The following is a 27,031-nucleotide window of genomic DNA, read 5'->3' as shown; positions in this document are numbered from 1 at the left end:
CAACAGGTTCTGAAAACATGTTTTCACTTAATCATTGTTATATTAAGTGAAGGTTGATGGGGGGAAAAAATAGCAAATTTATCCATTAAAAATTAAATCTGCAATACAATAACTTATGCAGAAAGTGAAGGGGTCTGAATACTTTCAGAATCCATTACATATTGTAAAATAGGCAAAGGAAAATGTGAGAAATTTTAGAGTCCTTGCTGGGTTACCCCTTTTAAATGACTGATAGATATAGATAGATAGATAGATAGATAGATAGATAGATAGATAGATAGATAGATAGATAGATAGATAGATAGATAGATAGATAGATAGATACTTTATTAATCCCAAGGGGAAATTCACATACTCCAGCAGCACCCCTGGAAATTCTTATGAACAAATTGTAACTCAAGCATTTTTTTTCCATTTATATCTGACTTTTATAAGTTGATAATCGTGTGTAGAAACTTTCAAGTAGTATTTCATGACTTTCTGTTTCACTGTGGTATAAATATGATGTGGCACAGAGGCCAAATTCCCTAATTCATTCAATAACCTGGGAAAGATAAGTGAATGCACAATTCAAGTGTGTTGACCTTCCTAAATCAGGAAATAGCTATGAAAATTATTACTCGTATGAAAATGCCCATATCTGTATATTAATAATTATAAAGTTCAAATCAATTGAACTGTTACCAATTTGCCTGGGTCCAAGTTTATTTTGCCCCCACACACAATGAGTAGAATAGTGAAAGAGACACCACCTCCATGCCAACAAATTATTTGGAAGACATGCCAGTAAAAAGCCTTTCCTTTTGTTTAACCACAAACATTAGTGTGCCTGTAGTTTGTTAAAGACTACTGGAGCTTTGATTAGAACCATGTTCTATGGTCAGATGAAATGAAAATTGAGCTGTTTTGGCAACAAACACTCAAGGTTGATTTGGCTTAGAAAAAAAAGATATCTAGCCTGAAAAGGACCTGATCCCTGCTGTCAAGTATAGAGGCTGTTTTACCTCCAGAGGCCTTGGAAATGTTGTTAGGGTACATGGCATCATGGATTCTATGAAATACCAGGAGAGTTTACATTTTAATCTGGCTTCCTCAGCCAAGAAACTAAATCTAGGTCACCTTTGGATATTCCAGAAGGCACAAAGATCCAAATCATATTGCATGTCCAAATCAACACAAAAATGGTTAAAAGGACACAAAATCAAACTTCTGCCATGGCTGTCTCAGTCCCCGAACCTAAACCCCATAGAAAAATTGTGGGGTGACCTGAAGAGGGGATGGCACAAAAAAGGAGTCACAGTAGGACTTTGGATGATCTGGAGAGATTCTGTAAAGAGAGACGATCTCAGATTTCCTGTATTATTTCTTGACCAGTAACAGCACACTGCAAGATAACGTGCAGTGAATACACTTGACTTGAGCATTCATAGTTTTCATCCTCTTTCTCTGTACATTTAGCATTCGTTTGCTCAGATGTTGATGTGCTTGCTACTTCCTGAGCAGCTCTTTTTTCTTCCACCCTAGCGGCCCGCTTCTTCTCTTCTTTCGTCGCCATCTTTTTGCATTAAACTGATTAAGTCAGTGTTTGTGTTGCAATTACTTAGTATGTTTTCTTTAATTTTTCACTTAAGCTGGGACTTAAATATTCAATCTGTCTCAAGAATGATTTAAGATGTGAAGAGGTAGAGGAAGTGACGGCGAAGGTGGTAGGGATGAGAAAGGCGCCCATATGCATGCGCCGCACTGGCGCCCTGCTGGCTGCTGCCGAGAGTTGCTTCTACAATAAAATAAAAACAAAAAGAGGAATAACCTTGGTGGTAAATCATCACCCGAAAGCGGATAGTAGACGTCATGTAGTATTTGTGTACCAAATTTCAGGTCAGTAGGTCAAACTGTTTTTGAGCTACAGGTGATTTAAAATTCTGGACAGACAAACGAACAGTCACAGTAGTGTTGGATTTTTTTCATTTTCTTTGTGAGAGATTAAGATTTTTGCAACCTTTTTTCACTCATCTTTACCAGGAGTGGTATGTGGAGAGGACTGTACTGTGTATTGGGTGTGTGTGTATTGTGCCTTTCAGTTTATAATTTTGTTTATTTTTTCCAGGCCTAAGAGAGAGAGATCTCTATGATTTGTTATCGATGTGCAACATGTTACGCACAAATCGTGCTTTGTCTTGGAATGATGTAATGAATTCTGGAAGGATTAATGGAAATATTATTCCAATGGCAATGTTTGCCCATTTGATGAGGGCTTTGCAGAGGTAACAGTTTAACCTAAAACTTAGGCACATTTGTTATTAATTAATTCATGGAATAATCATCAAACCATTTTTTTTTCTGAAATAGGTTATAAAAGCTACAATTTAATTAGTAGATAAAGCAATGTTATGATGTGGTTTGTAATCCATTTCCTTTTTGATGTGTTTCTATACTTTATATTTGTATTCTTAATAAATTATCCCTGGGGCCTTTAAATTATAGTAATATTAGTGATATGGTGTCACCTGGCTTGATAGTGACTCTGACTGTCTCTTGTTTCTTTCCCACAGCTACTTAACTGTAATTTTGCTATTATCAGTACATTTTAATATAATTAGTTCAAGATTTTTAAATCAATCAAAGAATTGTTTGCTTGATAAAATTACAATTAAATTGTAATTTACAATTAAAATATAACGGGTTTATATTTTTCAGCGTGATTGGTCAGCATCATACTGAACACTCTGATTCACCACTACTCCTGAAAAACAGCATTATACAAGTGGCACTAGAGCAACATTACTTGAAGAAGCTTTCCCTGGAAAAAACAGCTCATCTTCTTGTTGCTGGTAAAGCATCTACAAATTAACTTGTATATTGCTATAGTAATATTATATATTACACTATATTTACAAAAATGTATCCTTATTAATGAAACATTGAAGACATATTGGCTTTGTATATAGCACTGATATATCACAGCTGCAAAGGACTGGGTTTGAATTACAGGCTGATCACTGTCTTTGTGGAGTTTATATATTCTTGGTTATTTCACATTTTATATTAGTGTTACTCCTCCATCTCAAAAATATATAAGTTGTGTTTATTGATGACCCCAGGCCATCCTTGTTATTGTAGGTATGTACATGGCTATACCCTAGCTAACCATCAATTGTTGGCTTCTCCGGTATACAGGTGCTGGTCATAAAATTAGAATATCATGACAAAGTTGATTTATTTCAGTAATTCCATTCAAAAAGTGAAACTTATATATTAGATTAATTCATTACACACAGACTGATGTATTTCAAATGTTTTATTTCTTTTAATTTTGATGATTATAACTATATTATATCAACTCTTTAAATCCACCCTGGGGTTGGGGTAAACATTAACATTATATAAAGTTATTGTCTGTTATACCTGCATTTTTATCACTCTTTAATTTAATATTGTTTTTTATCAGTATGCTGCTGCTGGAGTATGTGAATTTCTCCTTGGGATGAATAAAGTATCTATCTATCTAATTTGCATCTGAGTGGAAGTTGTATGTTTGACAATTTCTTCATTTGTCATCAGACATTTGTCTGTTGTTGTCATTCTTCCATTCTGTATCATGGAGTATGAGTGGCGTGTCAGTGGGCCATAGTATTAGCCAGCTGCTCAGTAGCTCTATATTCAAGCTTACTTCTCATCATTCTTTGTTACTGAAGCACCTAGTGTTTGGCTTTATGCTCAAGAAATGTTACCGCTGGTGTTTTGCATTCCATCATGGTGTGTGGGAAAGGAGCACTGGTCATTTTGCGGAGGCATTTGTCTGTCAATCTGCCTTTCTTGTGCGTGCATTCAGTCTCCCATACTTGATGCTTAGCAGATGCCATTTTTATTGTTCTTTTTCTTCCTATGAGTGGCCTCAGCAGTACACTTCACTCTCAGCAGATGTTGACATCGTTCTTTTTATTTCTGTAATGTTACAATCTCAAGCAGTTTTTTCTGTAAGAAAGACGGAAACCCTGGAAAATTGGCGAAGGTTGCCGCTACCCAAATTTTTTGTTTCACCAGCATGTATTGCATAAAAAGCTTTCAATTAAGACCAAGGTCAAGGTTCTGGTCTCATCGATTTATGAGTTATTGTGTGACAGATGGACACAACCCTTAGTATTTTATATACAGTATGTGGATATCTTGGAAGTCAAATGTAGGTTTTAGTTCCATATATCATTTAATCCAAATGTTTTAAATAGAATCCATGACATCTACTTGGCAAAAACAAATTTTTGTTTGTTTACCATAAAATGTTTATTTATAATCTAGATTTTAGAGCAATCTCAATATATCAGTCTTAATAAATATATTCATTTACCTTTAGCAAATTGACGGTCAGTAAAATCCCACTATGTTATAAATGTATAACAGTCCTTGCTAAATGCTTTATATAAAAAAGTATTTATTAAATTTAGATCGTACCATAAAATTTTACATTATAGTTGTTTTGTTTTTTTTGCTACTACTATTTGTTAACATTTTTAGTAGTTAAATATTGTTATTAAAATAACACAACAAGTCTAAGCATTTTTAAGGTGATCCACCTTTTATGTAATTTATTGTTTCTGTGTTGTAAAATATTTACCAAACTAAATAACTCCTTCTCCCTATCCTATAGCTCATCTGTGGAAACTTTCGGATCCAGATAGAAATGGGACATTTAAACATTGCGATGCTTCTGCTTTGACTGAACTTCCAATACATCTTGTAAGTTTTCTTTTCCTTCAATGATTTTTTATGTGGGATAGATGAAATATAACGTTTGTCTTATTTTTGTTAATTTCAACTTTATTGTTGTGTACACAATGCAATGCAATTCTTATTATCTTGTCTCCCATAGACTATAAATGCAAGATTGTTTGCAGTGATTAAAAAAAATCTAAATTTCCTTTCTCTGCAAAAACCACTAGCTTTCCATGTGATAAAGAATAATTCATCATTTCTATAACCAAAATAGTGTCAGTCACTCTTAAAGACATATGAGAGAAGGAAAACAACTTTCAATAGCAGCTGGTTGAGGAAAGGAGCTAGGTTTAGAATCAGAGGCAGTTAGGTAAAGAAGCAAACATGTCACTTCCATTATCTGAATTGGGAGACACAAGGTTAAATACTTATCGAACGTGTATACTAGCTTGTGCTTAGTGGTATTATGTATCATATCTCATTCAATAATTTGTTCAAGGTTCAAGATTACTTTATTGTCATAAATAACTGTGAACAGGTACATAGTGAGATGAGACAGCATTTATCCTTGAGCCCCGGTGCAACATATAGCAATATACAACGAGGTGCAAGGTGTGCCAGAGACAATACAGTAAACAGACATATAATAAAATAAATTGAATAAACAAATAGCACATCCATATAGCAGTATAGTGTGAAAGGAATTTAAACCTTTATAGAATAAAGCAATATTGCATGATAAGTAAGATATTGTACAGAGGCAATTTTATAGCCTTGAACCTCATTGAGTGTGTAATGAGAATATAAGATTGTCAAAACACATAACAGGACAAAAATGTGCTTGTTGTAACAATAAGCAAAAGATAAAGTGCAGATGCTGTTGAAAAGTCCAAAGTGTAATATGATAATTATATAAAGCATAAAATGCGGTAGTGCACTGGAATGACACTGGTTAAACAGGAACTAGACATTTTTTTGCATTCAGAATTCTGATGGCCTGTGTTATAAAACTGTTACTCAGTCTTAGAGAAACAGATTGGCCAGACGGTAGGAGAGAGAAAAGTCCATGTGACGGATGGGAATAATCTTTCGCAAATCTTTCATTACTGGCTCTGTTATAGCAACGGGTTTGGTAAGTGTCTTTCAGGAGAGGTAGAGGCACACTGATAACCTCAGCTGCTCTCACTATCCACTGTAGTGTGTTACAGCCTGAAACATTACAGTTCCCGTTCTAGACAATGATGCAGCTAGAGAGCAGACTTTCAATGGTACTCCTATAAAATATGGTGTGGATTAGTGGGGGGAGTCTCACTCTTTTCAGTCATCGCAAAAAGTACAGGCACTGTTACAGTGCATTCATCCTCTGTGTACTCTTGGAATAACTGGCAAAGACTCCAAGCAACATTTGCATCCAGCTCCCATTGCCTAATTACCTCCAAAGCTCATCCTTCCTTAGACTAACACTCTCTCTTCAGCCATTCCCTTGGTCCTTCACTGCTCCTCCAAAACTATTCAACAGATCTGGATCCTGTCTATGCCCATGGCTCTTTCACTCTAGGATTCCAGCTCCATCCTCCTCTCTATGTATTCTCCTAAAACCACTGCTTCACCTGTTTCTCCCTTCCCTGCCTTTTTAACCCATGAAGTTAATTAGCACTCACCTCACCATCAATTACTCAGACGTATGTACTTGTGCACTAATTAGCCCTGGTAAATGCCCTGGTTGCATGCAACCATTTCCATTATATCATCAAAATCCAGAATTCTCTCCCCCTCAACATTCTTCATAAATAAGTTCAAGCCACACTGGATTCTTTCATAACCACTAGCACCTCCTCCAATATTCCCATTCAGGTCACCATCCAGTACAATCAACTCCCTGAGGAATCAGACATCATGGAATAAAACCTGTCTCAAAATACTTCAGCCAAACTTTGGGGCATATGCTAAGAGTACATTCATCAGTTGTTTAATGATTACAGCAAGCTTAGTTACCATCTTCACCTCCACCACTTTATCTGTCCATTTTTGTAACATAAGTACATCAATCCCAGTATAGCCATCACTGCATCCCTGCCATAAAAACTTGTAGCTTCAACTACACCCACTTGGATGGTTCTTGCCTTTGCCTTTCCATCTCACCTCCTGTACACAGAATATATCTCCTCTTTCCTTTCTGTTCAGAATTTCCTCCACTTTGCACAATTTTCTGATCATTCAACCAATATCACAAGTTTCAACCTTTATTACCTCTTTCGTTCTCTGCTTCAAACCTGTTACTCACTGCCTTGCCTTTATTTCTCTTGTTACCAAATCAGATTGCCCACAGTACAACAGATCTGGCACTGTCATAAACTGTGTTTCCCCAAAATTTATTTGTTTGACCTAGCCTGTTGCCAGAGCCCACTGGGTACTGTGGGATGTACCCTGCCCATGGTTTGTACCTCTTGTCAAATAGGGTATTGCAGCAGATATTTTTAAGAACGGTTGCCCTTTTTGATGCCATATTCCTTAAGCTGGATGAGGGATGGTGACCATATTCCAACTCCAGGCACTAGGATGCTGATTAATATTTATTTAATTTCTAGTCATTAAGCCCGTTACAATAACAGGCGCTAGAACAGTAGTGCATAAACATTAGCAGGAACAGTCTATATTAAATGGCAAGGGACCTTGACCTCATTCTGTTTGTTGGTCGTATTTTTCTTTGTCTTTCTGCCTTTCTTTTGTTGATGTTTACTTGCTGAGCTGACCGTTCTTTATGGGCTGCCGCCGTGTATTGTGTGTCTTTAATCTTCTGTGACAGTAATACTGTCTTGTACGTCCGTAATATACCTTTAATTTTCTCTGGCGGTAATACAGGCATGCGCATTGATAATATGCCTTTAATTTTCTCTGATAGTAATACTGGCTTGTATGTGGCTGTAATATGTGTCACTGTATTGTGTACCTTTAAATTCCTCACGCAGTAATACTGGTTTGTATTTCCGTAAAACGCCTGTAATTTTCTCTGACAGTAACATCGCACATCTCACCGTGCCCCGCGCATGCACACTTCACCAGGAGACACACACACACGGACACCTGGACGCACACAGGGATTTTATTAAAGAGGATTAGTAGTGTGTAGACTCAAATGTAATGCATTATTTTCAATTTCAAGTTATTCTTGTGTAGGGCTCTTCACTGAGTACAGGTTCACAGTTCTTACATATATTTAAAACTTTAATATGTCATAACTAAAATACTAAACTTTCCAACATTTGGATGCATACAGTAAGTACACATTGATATATGTGTTACCTTGACATGCATGTTTATCTATGTAAATGACATGTACACATTTTGACAGTATGGACTACACTATCCTGTTGCACAGAGTTAAATATTACAGTGCATTGTCTTTTTCTTATATGGTTAAGTTTATACTGATCAATTAAAATTCAATAAAATGATAGTACTCTGTCATTATTTTCCATAGTTAGATGTAATCTTAATACAGTACTAGAAATGTTACTGTTTTCACTTTACATGCTACTACTGGAAGATATAGTTAAAAAATTATTCTTTTTTTTTCATTTACACCTAATAATGATTATTATATTGTATTTTAATTTATTTTTCCCAAAAAGCTAAAGCATTTGGATGTATGATGGCCACTTTACATACAGTGCTGATCAAAATTAGAGATCAATTTAAGAACACTTGCCTTTTCTGAAATATTGCTAATTTTCTTCATGGCTCAAAATCTGAAGGAATATTAGCTGTAGGTATATCACTGTTTTAGAAGCATGTTTTACACAATAATCAAGGCACTTCAACAAAAACCTTTATTTGTGGAAAACACAGTGATAAGATTTAGAGAATAGTACCCATTGTTGCACAAAAGAAAATTACACCTAAATTATTTTTAGGGTTACAGCTTTCATTAGGAAGTGTAGAGGCCCCTCTTTGAAAGACTTCAGCACACCTGCGCCTGTAGGACATCAATAATTTCTCACACTGCTGGTTTGATCTTGATCCATTCTTCTTCCTGTCTCTTCCACTGTTTGTTAATTTTAGTGGGTTTCCTAGCCTTAACTTTTGTCGCCAAGGATTTTACCGAGATTCTCGATCGGGTTTAGATCTGAACTCTGTGCTGGCCGTTTCATTATTTCAATGTTGTTGGCTTCAAGGAACTGCTTCACACATTTGGCAGTAAAAAAGGGGACATTGTCTTTCATGAAAATTGCGGGGTGATAGGGAGATGCTTGCAGGAAAGGAACCGCTTGTTGCTGAAGGAAGTTCTGATAAACATTTGCAGTCACCCTGCCATACAGCTGTATAAGGGCACAACTCCTGCTGCAGAAAACATCCCCCAAACCATGAAACTTCCTTCTCCAAATTTAACTGACTTCTTTGCACACTTTGGGTTCAGTCTTTCTCCAGTTTGACTCTGAACATATTTCCCATTGTACCCAAATAAATTAAACTTGCTCTCATCACTAAAGCGAACTCTGGACCAGTTCTCCTTTGTCCACACAATGTGCTTCTCAGCAGAGGTTGGTCTAGTCTTTTGATTCTTTCTGCTGATGAGAGGCTTGGTCACTGCAGAGTGGGTTTTCAGTCCGAATTGTCTTAAACATTGAGACTGTGTATGCCAAGACAGATCCTTACCCTCGAGCAAATCCAGCTACAGTGTTGAACCGATTCCCTGTTGAGAGTGTCCACATTATCCTGTCCTCTTGTGTATTTGTCTTACATGGATGACCAGCATTTTTGGGGAATTTCATACTTTAGAAACCACCGACTTCAAACAACCAACATCTCTTGCATTGGCTAAAAGGGCTATCCTTTCGGCCTTCATCTGGACAACCTGCTGTCGCAGAGTTGTAGTCACCTTTGAGCGGCTCACCATTTTGCAGAGGAATTAGGACTGCTGCCATATAAATAGGGCTTGTCAAATAATTAAGGAAATTAGCATCAGGTATCATATTAACACCAATAACTTGGAGCTATCTGAAAATGTTTTCTAGTTTTGATCAGAGTCCTTCTTCATATGTGTGATTTAAGTTTTTATATTGTGCTTCAGAATATATTTAAATTATGAAATATGCTTAAAATGCTCCCTTCTACTCCAGAGGATAACTTCAAATAGGTATAAGCAGTGATTTTGAAATTTAGGAAGTTGAAAGTTGTTCTGTAATTTTGATCAACACTGTATATCATTTTCTAATGTACTTAATCCAGGCCAGGGTTGTTGGGTGCTAAAGCAGGAATAATCTCAGGACAAGGCACTGATCCATTACAAGGCAAATACACACACACATACACAAACAGCCACACATCAAAGACGCTCTACTTCAGCATCATCCAATCACCAAACCTGGATGTCTTTGGATGGGGGAGGAAACCAGAGCACCCGGAGGAAACCTGCGCAGACAGCAAGAACATGCAGACTCCACACAGGGAGAACCTGGGACACGAACGAGTGTTGCCATTTTATATAGGGGAAATTAAATTATGTTAATGTGTGAAAGTCCTACAGAAAGTAACTATAATACTGCAATATTTTTATCTCCAAGAGCCTGGGCATAAGAAATATAGGAAACTTTGGGCATTTTCTCACAATGTAGGATATAGAAATGATTAATGTCTTTATTTATTTGTGTATTTATGTCAAACAAAATGGACTCCTGCAGCATTTTTAATAGGCATACGTTTATTTAACAGAACTTAACATACACTTCAGGATATATTTGTTACTGTAACAAGATGCTGACTTTCTGAAACTTGCAAGGATAAATTAAACAACTTTGGATGGTCAAACTTTTAGCTGTAAGACTCTTACTCTGCAAAGATAATATATTTCCTATTCATGATTATACTGTTCATTTTTATTTTCTTAGGTTTACAGTGGAGAGCTGCATCACCTGCATAGTCTGCTTAGCAATGTAAATTTTATATATGCACATGTACGACTAGGCCTGCTTCCAGAACTTTTAGAGGCCTATAACCTATATGGTAAGCATCAAATATAGACCTCATCCTCATACAAAGCTTTCAGTCCAGTTTTGGGATGGCAAAAATAATTCTCTACATATTGTTGCTGACTCACTTTTTGGATGGGGTATAGTGGAGCACTTTGCTAGGAAAACTTCTGCTCAGACATTACTTTTTCTCCCAGTGTCCATGTGCATTTGCTCCTGAGAACAGAGTTTCTTCCATAGTCCGACATATTGTTCAGGTGAATGTCATATCTTAAATGTGCACGTGTTCAGCTGTAGACTGACACCTAGTCTAAGGATATTTGCTACCAGGGTTGGGGGTAACACATTAAAAGTACTGAGAAAAGCGCTATATAAATGTAATGAATTATTTTATTATTATTATTAAGTAATGTGTGTTACATAGATTACTTTTTAAAGTAATGAGTAACAGCACGATTATTTTCTTGAAGTAAAAACACCTGCAAAATTTAAAAAAAAAGAAAAAACAAGAAACAAAGATATTCATTACTATGGAAGATTGTTCCCACCCCTCAAAAGAAAAAAAAAACATTACTGCTTTGTTTCACAAAGAAGCTGTTGAAGTATTATCTTGCATGCATGCACTCTGGCCGTCTGGTGATGGCTAGTGAGGAAGAGATGCATAGCATGCAATCAAGTGAAGAGTACTGAACAGAAATTATAAGTATACATTTAGTCTGAGGGGTAAATGTAAACCACCCAGGTTAAGGTCACAGCAAGCACATGGTCATCACAGCAGCTCATGGTGTCAGGGCATGCAATTGAAATACTGTCTAACTGCTGTGTCTGCGCCCTCATCTACTGGCCGGGGACTGCTTGTTACAGTATATCTGGATTCTCTAGGTACTCCCATCCCCTAGGATAAGTCTCTTTCTCAGGTCCATATCTAGAGGTGCTACAGTATTTATAAAACACAAAATATCATCAAATTTGGTTATGTTTCTGGTCAGTTTCATGAAGGTCCATGGGCTTAGGATTTCATAAATGCTGGCTAGTGAAATGTGCAGTTTTTCATTCAACACAAATAAAAGTAATGCACTGTTTGTAGCACATTACTTTTTATAATAAGCAACTGTGTAACATTTATTTACTTTATCTTTTGTAAGTAATGAAAATAACTCCTTAAATAGGTTTTAATTCGCTTTGAATCTGATCAGGGAAATGTGGAATCAGGAATTTGGTTAAATAATACAGTTTAATTTTTAATTCTTTTTTCCTTGAGATAAATTGTAGACATTTTATAAGCAGCAAAATATATTTACTGTATTTGATGTAGTTCTATGCATTATTTTATTATATTAATTTTGCGTGCCATCAACACAACCAAATTTCTGTTTTGCTTCAGATTCAGTAATTTCGCGTGAAGATCCAGGTTTATCTTCTCAAAGTTCACTAGAGCCCTTTAAAAACTTCCTTCATCAAAATCACTCCATTCTTTCCCGGGAACCTTGTCTGTTCCTGCAGCAAGCTATTAATGAGCCCAACTCTACTGCTGTCTTTCATTGGGCTCAGGGTGTTTTAGAGAACAAGGTTCCAGGCTTCCATGTGATGGAGTGGCTCAACAAACCTCAGCAAGCAAGGAAGAATATTAGGTAAGTGTGTCTACAATTAGTTAGGTTGCCTTGTGTTTTTTTTCTTTTTTCAAAAGAAAACTAACCTTGTTACATTAATATATATGCTCCTGTTCAGTAAAACAGTGCACTTTACATCCATTCCTGCTTGTGTGGCTGTGAGTCCTTCTGGTAGGGTAGCAGTCGTGGGCACAAATCAAGGACTTATTCACGTGTTTACAACAGATACAAGCCAGGTAAGATTACCTTCTGTTTTTACTAAGATGATTGTTCTCATTTGTGATACATGTGTTTACTAAAAATACTTTCTAATTTTTTTAAAAAGAGTGAAACATTTTTTCCCCTAATGAGTTTCCCTTATATTGTGTAGAGATCCAGGAGTTTAAGAGCTTTTTCTCATGTTTTTACTTTTTCTTATATTTTAATAATTTCATCATATTTTAGTTTTTGTTTTAATCCCCTTAAATTCAGTGGCATGTATTTTATTCCTATAGCAATTTTACTTCTAAAACAAGCTTTTCATATGTTTACTTTGTCTTAATATTAAATAAGGCGGGTTCAGGAATTGGATGTGTAGGTGGACTTTTATAAGTGAGAGCATGGAAAAATACAATAATTTCTTCTAATTTTATCTCATTTTCTGAAACTGCTTTTCCTGGTAAGGGTTGCGGTTAAAATACCTTGGAAGTAGAGGAGTCAATACAATTACATGTCCAAAAGAACATGACTGAAATGCCTTTGTGAAACGTATGCCTGAAAAATATTTTAAAGAAACATTATTTTAAGTATATCATTAAAGGGCTCCCTCTAATATACAGATGTTTAAGACAAACTTTTTCCCATCCATCCATCCATTATCCAACCCGCTATATCCTAACTACAGGGTCACGGGGGGTCTGCTGGAGCCAATCCCAGCCAACACAGGGCGCAAGACAGGAAACAAACCCCGGGCAGGGCGCCAGCCCACTGCAGAGCATGCACATACACGCACACACCCACACACCAAGTACACAATAGGGACAATTTAGAATTGCCAGTGCACCTAAACTGCATGTCTTTGGACTGTGGGAGGAAACTGGAGTACCCGGAGGAAACCCACGCAGACATGGGGAGAACATGCAAACTCCACGCAGGGAGGACCCAGGAAGCGAACCCGGGTCTTCTAACTGCGAGGCAGTTAGATTAATCATGCACAAGTAGTGAAAAGTCAAGCAAAATGACACATTTTATTGGCTAACTAAAAAGATTACAATATGCAAGCTTTCGAGGCAACTCAGGCCCCTTCTTCAGTACAACACCCACTTCATGCACAAGTAGAATGAGAAATAAAATTTATTTGGTAACCAACCTTAGAAATCAGTACAAAGTGAAGAAATGTAATTCAAATTTATTCAAATCATATTTTTTAATCAAATATATTTTAGGTTCTGGTACATTAGTAATTCTCGTTTTGGCATGTATACAATAATAACAAAATTTATTTATATAGCACTTTCCAATACAAAGTATAATTCAAAGTGCTTTAAAAATATTAGTAAGGGAAAACAAAGAAAAATGATAATCAAATACACTAATTATGCAATGGGTCTGTTGTTCAGAAAAGAAAGGAAAAGAAAAAACCTCTGGGATTCCTTATCCAAAACCATAAGGGTACACTGTAGCACACTCCCATACTCGCGTCCATACTTTCTCACACTTTGCTTAATAAGAATGACGTGAAACTGAGAGAGGAAACCTTATTCTCCAGAATAAGATCACATTAACACAGTAGAGAATATGCCAACTCCACAAAGAAACAATGCCACTGTGGATATGAATTGGTTCCAAGTACTGTAAAGTCGTAATGGAAATATATGTACCTTCATACTACTTCATGTGCTTTAGTTGATTCACAAATTAGAGATGTTCTTTGCCATTTTTTTTCTGATACATGCAAACCCCATTAACTTAAGGCTATCTTGTAAATTTAACAATCAAGACAGGTTCAAGGTGTATTTGATTAAGCAGCAAATACTGTGACATAAATTATTTCAAAATATCTAAACTGAGTCAATCTCTGGCTCATGTACTGTTTGCATGTATTTATACTATATGTTCTTCCCATGTCCACATGTATATTCTCTGGATTCTCTGGCCTTGCTCCCACAAATGTGCAGGACGGGCTGTTTGCCTAATATAAATTAACCTTTCATTAGTGAGTATGGGGGTGCACATGCTGTAACTGTGCCCTGTGATGGACTGTTGTACATCTAAAATTGGTTCCTGCCTTATGTTCACATATAACTAGAAAAGGATTCCACCCACTTTGATCCTGTATTGAGTTTGGCTTCTGTGTGATGGTGTATATGCATGAATGACCTTGCAATACACTGGCACCCACTCCTGGGCTGGATCCATAACCCTAAATTGGATCAAACATGTTTGAAAATGTTATAGTATATGCAAGAAATGTTAACTCATTTATTATACAAGGAATGAGTCATTGGGATATCTTTTTAACAATTACAGGAAATTAGATCAATTGCAAGTGCTTTTGATGGCATTTCAACCTGTATCTTTCTGGATGAAGCAACTTTATGCTCCACTTCCTTTAATGGGCAAATTGAACTTTGGAACATTGTCAGTGGATACAGGTAAAATGTCAAAAATCTCTTTTATGAATGTGAAGGAAAACAACTGGGCTCAAATTTATTTAAATGAAGAGCCATAGACTGTTCATAGCTTATCCTGCCTAAGTAGCAATTACTGCTGAATAAGAACTGTTTCATACAACAAACAAAACATTTCCACATATACTCTAAAGTATGCTGAATAGTAACAATAGAAAATTTTTATGTTGGGAGTTGATATAAAACACGTATAATGAAAAGATATCAAAGCTTAGATGAGGTGAAAACAAAAATGTAACTATTTTCCCTTGATTATTTGCAAATTAGTGTAGTTAGGAAAACTTATCACCCTCACTTGCAGTGTAGCTTATTAGTATTTATTACAGAGAATATTGGGTTATAGACAATCATACTTTATATTAGTGTGATTATGAATACATATACATTTTGATTTGCATGTAAAAGTGTCATTTATAAAACCCATTTTTGCCCAGTATCAGCACATATTAGGCATTTATGACTAAGATTCCTTCATTGTGAAATAAATTAAAAACAAAAATCACTTACGATTTAAAGATCACACAAGATGATGCTGTCATTGGGATATTAATACAGATTTTACATATTATTAATAAGATTCCTTAAGAATTTTCTAAAAAAATAAAACAAGTTTCCGTTTAGATCATTAAGCACTTTTTAACTTCTTTGGTGTTAACCCCAAGTGTGACTTAGGCTTGGAATTCCATGTAATAATGCTTAACCACAAGTCAACCTCGGGGTGATGTGTAATGATTTTTAAGCCTAAATAATACGTGTTGCAGTATTCTGACACTATCTAATGAATGAAATAACATTATGCTACAAAAAGTCATGAATATTTCTATGTATTTTGCCAGTCTAAGATAACTCATCAGTATTTATGAATGAACTAAAATATAATGGCAAACAAAGAGTCGTAAAGACAGTTTTAGAACAAACTGGAACAGAACCATTGCTCATATCGAGCAGTAGTGATGACAATGTGAATCAGTCTTCAGACATTGACACAAACAGTGAAACTGATGCATGATATGTCCCTGTATGACCAAACCACCATGATACACCTGCTGAATTTGGTCGTGTGAAGCCTCTGCATGGTACGGCAGTAGATCTGTGACAAAAGGGAAAAATATTTGCAACCAAATGTAAGAACAAGCAAGATGTTTCCCCCTTAGCACTGTTCACAATGCAGCAAAAGTCAATGTTCGTGTCAAAGGAAATGTTGAAGTCACTAAACCTTATACTGTGGTAGCCTGCAGTAACACAAGGGTTCACTCGATCATGGAGGTCAAGCACTGACTTCTACCCTCTCATGTGCAAGCAACAGAAAAAATCTAAGAAAAGTGTGCAAGGAAACATACTTCTGTTGTCCCAATTGCACTATTGAACTGTGCATTGGTGAATGTCTCACAATGTATCATGGAAAGAACTTGTAATAAATCTGCATCATCATAGCAGTGGACACTAGAGAGATACTTTTTCTACTATATTTATGTTGACAATTTGGTATTTGTTTCTGTTACACAACATTTTTTCTTGGTGAAAGTAATTCAATGGCATTGGCTTGTTTTTCCTGGGGTAAACAATGCTATTGAGGCTACTTTATTTCCTAGAGTGACGCACATTGAAGGACATCGAAACCAGATTACATCATGTGATATTAGTCCAGACAAAAAGCATTTTGTCACAGTTTCTTTAGACATGGATTTGAAGGTAAGTAAGATTTAAAAGTATATTTTGCTTTAATTGTAATCTTAGTAATAATAAATGGTTGAAAGTGTATTATATATTTTTTGATGAGCAGAATTTATTTTAAAATATAATATCACCTTACCAATTAAATAATTACATATTTATGTTAAAATTATGGAAAATAAGACATTAAACCCAGTGGTGATTCCACTAATGATGATAGTTTATAGTAAAGTAGTAGGGGATACTTGGTAATACCCAGGGTGAAAAAGTGCAAGTACAATCATTAAATTAAATAAAATCCCCAGGAGTAAATATTTCAGCCCTAAACCAAAATTTCATTAACTAAACCCGCCATGGATAGCATCTTTGCATACCTATGCCAAGTCCCAAAAATGCTTCCTAGAGACACTTCCGTAAAAAAGCACTGTGTAGATCCTAAATAAAGTTAGCCTAGCCTAAGACCTTCTCTTTTTAAAAAAAATGGGTAATCTGTGCAAAGTTTGGCATCGATGGGTTCAACTGTGTACATTGGCATACTGGTCAAACACACATTTAGCTTTGCATATTATATTTATACTAAATAACAGAAGAAACCTGGCAAACTACCTTGAATAGGGACGTACAAACACACCACACAGGTGATGAGCCTGTCAACTTTTCATATGTGAGAAGAAAGTGGGGTATCTGTTGATGTAGAATAAAATGGTAGCAGAATTTTTATTAAAACTCTTTGTTTCTTTAAGTAAAAATGATATTTTGTTTCATGTTGGTCAAGTGTATTCTTTTTTTTTTTATTTGGTGGAGTGAGATGTAGTGTGCAAATAGCATAACCAAAAATCACAGACGGGAATGCAAGCTTTACCTCTCATCATTATGAGCAATTTATTTAATAATAAAAATAATACATTTATTTATAGAGCACCTTTCCATTTAACTTGCCTTTCTCCAATTCTCTCAGGATGTTTCTGTGTAAAAATGGAAGCTGAAAACATTTCAGAATAACATTCACTACGGAACTGAACATAAAAAAATGATTACAGCTTTTGTGCTGTTTTAAAAGAACTAATCCATTTTAATAATTTTAACAAAATGTTTGCCTATATTATGGTTGTTAATGTATATTTCTGTTAGTATCATGGTAGTTTTACACCAAATTGTTTAATTTTAAGCATTATGGCTTGCAACTGAGTGATATTTTAATTCTGTGCAGGTGTGGAATGGAAGTAAAGGAAGCCTTGCAGCATCACTTTCAAATCCTTCTCCTTTGAACTGTGTCAGCTTTCATCCAAATGGTCAGTTAATAGCTCTTGGAAGATGGGATAGATCAATAGGTATTTGGGACTGGCTGTCAAGAGAGACTTTTACTGTGAGTATTCTAGCAAAAATGTATGTACTAGTGAAGTGGCTTAAAATTGGACTGAAAGGTTATACTTTAGAAGGGATAATAAAATTATTGTCAGTAATATTTCAATCAACACCTAGATTATAACTCTGGGTCTGGGAATCTTCCAAAACTATTTATTTCTTATCTTTTAAATAACTGATTTATGTTGTGTTTTTTGCTTTTTTCCATATACCAATATACGTATATAAGATTTATAATTAAATTATCATAATGTACTCTGTGGAAAATAATTTAGAGACTGCCCAGGATAGTTGACCTGTTTTGAAATATTTCTATGTTAAAATATTTCTTGTTACATTAAAACTGTAACAGTAATGATTTATTTTAATGACTAAAGTTACTAAATACATCCACAAGGATGTTCTGAGATGCATTACAAGTGTTGGGTCTGGCAACACCAGAAATGTTCACCCAGGTGACCAGACCAGACCCTGATGTGCCTTCTAGCATTATTCATCCATAGATCACCCCCTTCATCCACAGCCAACTCGAGGCTCACTCAACAGCTTTTGATGCTGATCTGGTGACTGGTCTCTTCAAAGGCCCCTTGATGCCAAGTTGCGTGTAAACTTTGCAGAGAGAGCTGCCAACGAAGCCCCTGCAGCCCACCTCAACCAGATGGCAGTGTGCTCGCCACCCCATCCTCAGCATTCATTCAGGAGTCCCTGTTAATTAGCTTGCCTCCTCTCAAAAGCCTCGAACATCCAATCTTCCTGGGGAACATTCAGTTCAATCATTGTGAACTGTTTTGAGGCCCCTGATAAAATGATTAGACATGGTCACTGTGACATTGTCGGTTGGCCCCCTGCTACCGGTTCCGTCTAGGAACCTTTTGAACCCACCCCCACCAATAACGTTTCTGAGGGATGAGCCCGCAGATGAGGACACAACACACAATGCAAGGGGTAGGTGCAAAAGTGCTCCTGTGCTTTTATTTAAAATCCATCAAAAACAAGTGTCCAAAAACAGTGCAGTGATAAGTCTTCAATAAATAGATAATCCAAAAATCATAACATGTGCTAGTGTAGGTTAAATGTTCTAATAAATAAATCCATTAAAATGGGTTTAAAAACATAGTGCAGGAAGCTGACCATTAAAAAGTGAGCCTTGGTGCAACCCCTTTTAAACCATTGTCTCCTCAGCTTATCCTGACTAGACCATTCAAATGAGGAGAAGCCTACTCAACAGACACAGCAATTCTTCCACAGGTCCAGGTCGTTGTTGCTCCATGGCTACAACAAGGTGCCCCAATCTGGACCCAAAAACACTATTTTTATGGTCCCTAAAGGCCATGGTGTTTACAATGGGTATCCCAGTCCGAGCCTTGCCGACCCTCACTGCCTCCACAGACATATGATGCCTTGCATCAACCCAGAGAAAAGCCATCTTCTCTGCAGATCACTTGCACCTGCTCCACTCCCTAGCTTGAGCACATCCATTATTTATTTAAAATGGGCCCCTACTTCTTAAGCCTTGGACCTGCTCTTCCACAGTCGCAAAGATGTTACTACAGCGTGAGTCAGAAACTTGAGCTGCTTGTCCAGGTTGTCTATTAACTTCCAATCATAAGTGGTGTTAAGTAGGCCTGCTGACTCACTTGGTTGTAGATTGTTGTGCTCTTCTTCAGGGCAAATGGGTGGGGGCTTAGAGGGTGTATATGAAGGCAGTTGAGGATGGGCAGTGGTGCTGGCTGTTAGTGATGGCTCTTTGGAACTGCCTTCAGATCCTGATTATGTTGCCAACAATAGCAACCCAGAGCAGAGGTGGCAAGAAGGTGCCTCAGAAGCTATGTTGGATAAGACATCATAGATATCCTGGATCAAAAATTTTAATGTGCTGGGGCTCAGCTTGCCAGATATCGGAATAAGTGAGTCTATGTCTTAGTGTGTTGTCCCATCTAATCCATGCCTCTGTTGTTTCCTACTTCTTCCACGACTGCTTGCACTTCCTCCTGAACAAGATGGCACCTGTCTTTGCCTTGTGCCTTGCTGTATTGTGGCATTGCCACTGGTCTAAACGCTGCTCTGTGTTTCAGTCTTGACTCTGCTATTTCCAATTCCTTATCTAGCTACAGTTCCAACAGCAACAATGGAAATAAAACACAAGATCTTGCAATAAGAAAAAAGGCATTTAGTCCCATTGTTGTTTCTGGAGGAATTGCTGTAAATTATCTCTATTTATTACAATACCAGGCATCTCTACCGTTAACACACTCATACTATAGAGAAGATTGATACAAAGTATATATTTTAATTCTTCTTTTCACAAATTTCCAGCAACTTACTTACCTGGGGTTGTGTTGGAGGCAATGGTGATCATAGTGCCGGTTTCATGGCAGAATCTAAGAGAATCTCAGGATACCAAACTGCCAGATACTGTTGATTATTAATATGATCATATTTATTTTTATTTTCTTGGCACATGACGAAGTGTGTAACTAGAGTATATTTAACATTTTTGCTGTGAATTATCAGCTGAAGCACTACTTTTGTGAATTTCAGTGAACTTAGTATGACCATAGTAGAAATGACACAGAGCTGAAAGGTAATATTTTAAATAACAATTTTTTTCTTTTAATAAATAAAAGCTGTGTTTGCATTTTTGCCCCATGCAAGATTAAAAAAAATGTTATTGTTAAAAAAATACATACTGTATATCTTTTTAACTGTATTTTGGCTTGATTGTCAATACTTTCAGACTTTGGTTGGACATGGCTCCTCAGTACGAACCCTGGCATTTGCACCCTCTGGGGACTTTTTGGTATCTGGCGATATGGATGGAGAGATTAGATTCTGGTCAGTGCCATCTGCAGTCTGTGTGACCAGTTTTTCAGCACACAGTGGCTCGGCTGAGGTTGTTCAGTTTTTGGACAGTGGTCGACTGCTGATGACTGCTGGGGCTGACAGAATGGTAAGAATTTTGATTTTATTTTATACATTTTTTGATAAACGTTTTAGATTTTACTTTCCTGAATTAAATGTACAGTACTTAATGAATAAGTGGATACTCTTTAACATTTACTTCAAAATAAGTTTATTAATAACCATTATTGAATTTGATAAATTATTGAAACAATATATTTCACATTTTTCAAAGGTTTTTCTCATGAATCTACTTATTAAGAATATAATTTGTTTCCTTTAATATTTTTGTACCTTTTGACTTTTGTATTTACTGCTTTCTACTTGGTTTTATTGAAATTGCTGTATTTGAGAAAGAAAAATAATGGGCAGATTCTATTTTTCCTCTCATCTATTCCATGACATTAGAAAATGCATAAAAACGGTTAAATAATTTAGTGTTTATATTGACATTATATAAATGTTCAAATATTTGCAGGTTTGATCTACATTTAAATAGTATCTTTAGATAAAGGTAATGCAATTTGGGTTAAAAAAACATGAAAATATGACATGTATGCCATTTCCATCTGTGGAAACAGTAAGTTCCCCCTTGGCCCCCTCCAGCAGGCATTTCCCATTACTGCCTAGTAACATCTGACTTCTGCTGGGAGAAAGTGTTTCCCACTCCTCCAAGCAGAATTCTTTTAGTTGTGTGATGTTTGAGGGTTTTCTTGCATGCACAGCCTGTTTCAAATTCCCCCACAACATCTCGATGGAATTCAAATATTGGCTTTGACTTGGCCATTTCAAAACTCTCCGTTCCTTTTTTTATTTTATTTATATATATTTATATATATATACAGTTAGGTCCATATTTGGACAGAGACAACTTTTTTTCTAATTTTGATTCTGTACATTACCACAATGAATTTTAAATGAAACAACTCCGATGCAGTTGAAGTGCAGACTGTCAGCTTTAATTCAGTGGGGTGAACAAAACAATTGCATAAAAATGTGAGGCAACTAAAACATTGTTTAACACAATCCCTTCATTTCAGCGGCTCAAAAGTAATTGGACAATTGACTCAAAGGCTATTTCATTGGCAGGTGTGGGCAAGTCCGTCATTATCTCATTATCAATTAAGCAGATAAAAGGCCTGGAGTTGATTTGAGGTGTGGTGCTTACATGTGGAAGATTTTGCTGTGAACAGACAACATGTGGTCAAAGGAGCTCTCCATGCAGGTGAAAGAAGCCATTCTTAAGCTGCGAAAACAGAAAAAACCCATCCGAGAAATTGCTACAATATTACGAGTGGCAAAATCTACAGTTTGGTACATCCTGAGAAAGAAAGCAAGCACTGGTGAACTCAGCAACGCAAAAAGACCTGGACATCCATGGAAGACCGCAGAATCATTTCCATGGTGAAGAGAAACCCCTTCACAACAGCCAACCAAGTGAGCACCACTTTCCAGGGGGTAGGCATATCAATATCCAAATCTACCATAAAGAGAAGACTGCATGAAAGTAAATACAGAGGGTGCACTGCAAGGTGCAAGCCACTCATAAGCCTCAAGAATAGAAAGGCTAGATTGGACTTTGCTAAAGAACATCTAAAAAAGCCAGCACAGTTCTGGAAAAACATTCTTTGGACAGATGAAACCAAGATCAACCTCTACCAGAATGATGGCAAGAAAAAATTATGGAGAAGGCGTGGAACAGCTCATTATCCAAAGCATACCACATCATCTGTAAAACACGGTGGAGGCAGTGTGATGGCTTGGGCGTGCATGGCTGCCAGTGGCACTGGGACACTAGTGTTTATTGATGATGTGACACAGGACAGAAGCAACCGAATGAATTCTAAGGTGTTCAGAGACATACTGTCTACTCAAATCTAGCTAAATGCAGTCAAATTGATTGGGCGGCGTTTCATGATACAGATGGACAATGACCCAAAACATACAGCCAAAGCAACCCAGGAGTTTATTAAAGCAAAGAAGTGGAAAATTCTTGAATGGCCAAGTCAGTCACCTGATCTTAACCCAATTGAACAAGCATTTCACTTGTTGAAGACTAAACTTCACACAGAAAGACCCACAAACAAACAGCAACTGAAAGCCACTGCAGTAATGGGCCTGGCAGAGCATTAAAAAGGAGGAAACCCAGCATCTGGTGATGTCCATGAGTTCAAGACTTCAGGCTGTCATTGCCAGCAAATGGTTTTCAACCAAGTATTAGAAATTAACATTTTATTTCCAGTTATTTAATTTGTCCAATTACTTTTGAGCCCCTGAAATGAAGGGATTGTGTTAAAAAAAAATGCTTTAGTTGCCTCATATTTTTATGCAATCGTTTTGTTCACCCCACTGAATTAAAGCTGAAAGTCTACACTTCAACTGCATCTGAGTTGTTTCATTTAAAATTCATTGTGGTAATGTACAGAACCAAAATTAGAAAAATGTTGTCTCTGTCCAAATATTTATGGACCTAACAGTATGATATATAATGTGTATATATATATATATATATATATATATATATAATATATATATAATATATATTATGTATGTATGTATGTATGTATGTATGTATGTATGTATATATATATATATATATATATATATATACAGTAATCCCTCCTCCATCGCGGGGGTTGCGTTCCAGAGCCACCCGCGAAATAAGAAAATCCGCGAAGTAGAAACCATATGTTTATATGGTTATTTTTATATTGTCATGCTTGGGTCACAGATTTGCGCAGAAACACAGAAGGTTGTAGAGAGACAGGAACGTTATTCAAACACTGCAAACAAACATTTGTCTCTTTTTCAAAAGTTTAAACTGTGCTCCATGACAAGACAGAGATGACAGTTCCGTCTCACAATTAAAAGAATGCAAACATATTTTCCTCTTCAAAGGAAACAGAGAGTAAAGCAAACAAATCAATAGGGCTGTTTGCTTTTAAGTATGTGAAGCACCGTGTCACAAAGCTGTTGAAGGCGGCAGCTCACACCCCCTCCGTCAGGAGCAGGGAGAGAGAGAGAGAGAGAGAGTTTGTTTTTCAAACAAAAATCAATACGTGCCCTTTGAGCTTTTAAGTATGCAAAGCACCGTGCAGCATGTCCTTCAGGAAGCAGCTGCACATGTCCCTATCGTCTAGGTGTGCGAACAGCCCCCCTGCTCACACCCCCCTACGTCAGCGCAAGAGAGAGAGAGAGAGAAAGTAAGTTGGGTAGCTTCTCAGCCATCTGCCAGTAGCGTCCCTTGTATGAAATCAACTGGGCCAACCAACTGAGGAAGCATATACCAGAAATTAAAAGACCCATTGTCCGCAGAAACCCGCGAAGCAGCAAAAAATCCGCGATATATATTTAAATATGCTTACATATAAAATCCGCGATGGAGTGAAGCCGCGAAAGGCGAAGCGCGATATAGCGAGGGATCACTGTATGTATATATATATATATATATATATATATATATATATATGTGCTTTACCTTAACAATATTGTATAAAAATCAAGAGGTGTACACAGAACTGTGAAAAACTAAAGAATAGTTATTTATAAAAGTCTGTTTAATGCTGTAAGAATAAGAGAGTAAAAGTTAACAAATGCCATGGTCAGATGACTGGGTAGGAGAGGAAAACAGCACTCCAATCAGTAGGAGTGCTGTAGAAAATAAACCTCCATAGGGATTCCAAAGAATAAAGACCACCCAGAGATGAACAACATATTAGGGTATAGAATAGAAAGGACAGAATCCAGAAAATTAGAAACATTAGCCCCGTAATGTAAAATCAGAGGACATTCTCAGGCATATAGTTTATTAGTGTCTAGCTGTTTAAAACCTTTCACATTTACAGTAGAATTGTCTGTTCTAGGGAATTGCAGCAGTTTTGTAGGTGAAATATTTAACGAAAATTTTAATTGCATATTGTGTAGCCATCATATCCTGTATAGTTCTGCCTTTCTTGTTGTTTTTGATATATTTGTAAAAGGACTGTGCTTAACATTTATATAAATTTTTAATAATAGTATTTGGATTCTTTCCTAAAATCTTAGAAATTTACCATTTCTATTTTGGATTATGTAATTATTACAGTTTATTAATTATTTTCTTGTTACTGTTTTATCCTTACGTTATAGTCATGTATACTATTCAGTTTACAGTTCTTGTTGATTTCAGAAATTATTTAAACCCAAGCATATATAGTTATAAACCTGTTTAAGATGCACACATATTGCCAATGCTCTTGCAGTATGGCATCTTTCTTTTTAATTAATTTTAATATTCAAAGTAAAATGTACATTTTTAATCAAATTATTTTTCATAACATTAAGAAAAGGTATTTATTTCTGATTACAGGTGCGACTATGGTCTGGAAGTCCTGGACAGAATGTTGGGAAGTTGCCATCCTCTGATTGTTCAGCACTAAGTGTAGACATAAGCAATGACTACATAGCTGTTGGCTTCCACAGCAGCGGAATTAGAATCCACTACATCCGTTCAGGTTCGTGTCATAGTTTGTCTTTAATCTTGAACATTTCACTGTTTCTGATTATTATTTTTATTTGTTATTATTATTTATGTCTTTATTAATTTTACATATTATCTGTGTTGTTTTCTTCAATAGGTGAGTTGTTGTGGGAAAGCAAAGAACCCAAAGTTTCAGTCTGGTGTGTAATATGGTTAGAGCAAGAAAGACTTCTTCTGTCTGGAAGCAACGACTGCATATTACGTGTATGGAATCTTGAATCAAGACCAAATATGGTTTGCAAAGATATTCTAAAAGAGCACCATGGACCTATCTATGCTTTGGCAAAATCAGACACTCTTGTGGCAGCTGCTTCAGGTAACCATTACTTTTAATATCTACAGTTAATGTATCCTAACTATGTCCTGCAAGCTTATTGTTGAACTACATATATTCTGTGACATTTTTTGTTTTCACATTTGTGTGCGCTGCCTTTGCAAATGCTCCTTTGGTTGTTTTTTCTTCAGATTTCTGTTATCTACACAGATGGCATGGGAGAGATGTTTACCTTTATGATTCATTTAATACAATACTTATTTTAGACATCTAATTTTTCCGATGCATGTTCTCCCCGTGTCTGCGTGGGTTTCCTCCGGGCGCTCCGGTTTCCTCCCACAGTCCAAAGACATGCAGGTTAGGTGGATTGGTGATTCTAAATTGGCCCTAGTGTGTGCTTGGTGTGTGGGTGTGTTTGTGTGTGTCCTGCGGTGGGTTGGCACCCTGCCCGGGATTGTTTCCTGCCTTGTGCCCTGTGTTGGCTGGGATTGGCTCCAACAGACCCCCGTGACCCTGTGTTCGGATTCAGCGGGTTGGTAAATGGATGGATGGATGGAATTTTTCCGAATATTCAGTTATAGTACTCACATTTAATTGCAATATATTAAACAAATAGTGAATGCTTTTGTTTTTTGCTGACCAATAGCAAATAATGGAGTCAAGCCTGAGTTTACAATATTTATGATATATACAAAGAAGTGTTTTCTCAGGATTATTCTTCCATCCATCCATTATCCAACCCGCTGAATCCGAACACAGGGTCATGGGGGTCTGCTGGAGCCAATCCCAGCCAACACAGGGCACAAGGCAGGAACCAATCCCGGGCAGGGTGCCAACCCACCGCAGGGATTATTCTTTCTCTGTTTAATTTACAAACATATTTGAGTAATTTATTCAGAATCACAAATGCAATAGGTCATTATCTTTTAGTCTTCATAGTTTGTAACTATTTCTATTCAAAATACCAATGGGTATCATGGCATTAAATAGGCTGATTTTTGTTTAAACATATTCAGGAATTTTAATTATCATTTTTTTTTTGAGTAGATGACTTTTCTGTGACATTGTGGTCAGTGGAACATCTAAAAAGTAATTCTAGTGGTAAAAAACCAGTTGCTGTACTAAAGGGACATTCTGCAGGAGTTACCTGCCTATCATTCAGCCCAAGTGGAAGTGAGCTTGTAACTGGAAGTAAAGACTTGGTAAGAGGTCTCTTAATTTTATTTAGTCATTTGTGAGCTATGCTGTATCATTTTAAACTTTTAAACTTTCTACAAATTCTGGTTCTAGACTTTATTTAATACACAGATTATTCTTATTTAGTTTCTAAGCCCTTGTGG

General features: G+C 36.5%; 1 protein-coding gene across 5 annotated transcripts in view; it reads left to right on the top strand.

Annotated features, from left to right (window-relative positions):
- The window catches only part of tep1 (telomerase-associated protein 1), a 171,710-nt gene that overhangs the window by 108,749 nt on the left and 35,930 nt on the right, over nucleotides 1-27,031 (top strand). For 4 of the 5 annotated variants that reach the window (XM_051923147.1, XM_051923148.1, XM_051923150.1 and 1 more), the window contains exons 30-42: nucleotides 2,108-2,264; nucleotides 2,698-2,831; nucleotides 4,646-4,734; nucleotides 10,599-10,713; nucleotides 12,064-12,310; nucleotides 12,408-12,525; nucleotides 14,798-14,922; nucleotides 16,551-16,650; nucleotides 17,843-17,998; nucleotides 20,735-20,947; nucleotides 25,247-25,391; nucleotides 25,515-25,733; nucleotides 26,739-26,893. In XM_051923147.1, the coding sequence (XP_051779107.1) occupies nucleotides 2,108-2,264; nucleotides 2,698-2,831; nucleotides 4,646-4,734; nucleotides 10,599-10,713; nucleotides 12,064-12,310; nucleotides 12,408-12,525; nucleotides 14,798-14,922; nucleotides 16,551-16,650; nucleotides 17,843-17,998; nucleotides 20,735-20,947; nucleotides 25,247-25,391; nucleotides 25,515-25,733; nucleotides 26,739-26,893 (1,973 nt within the window). The remainder of the gene's footprint in view (nucleotides 1-2,107; nucleotides 2,265-2,697; nucleotides 2,832-4,645; nucleotides 4,735-10,598; nucleotides 10,714-12,063; nucleotides 12,311-12,407; nucleotides 12,526-14,797; nucleotides 14,923-16,550; nucleotides 16,651-17,842; nucleotides 17,999-20,734; nucleotides 20,948-25,246; nucleotides 25,392-25,514; nucleotides 25,734-26,738; nucleotides 26,894-27,031) is intronic. The other variant, XM_051923151.1, reaches the window with a different exon arrangement.

This window comes from Erpetoichthys calabaricus, chromosome 2 (assembly GCF_900747795.2).
Source record: "Erpetoichthys calabaricus chromosome 2, fErpCal1.3, whole genome shotgun sequence".
Taxonomy (NCBI): Eukaryota; Metazoa; Chordata; class Cladistia; order Polypteriformes; family Polypteridae; genus Erpetoichthys; species Erpetoichthys calabaricus.
This window is presented reverse-complemented; position numbering and strand designations above follow the sequence as displayed.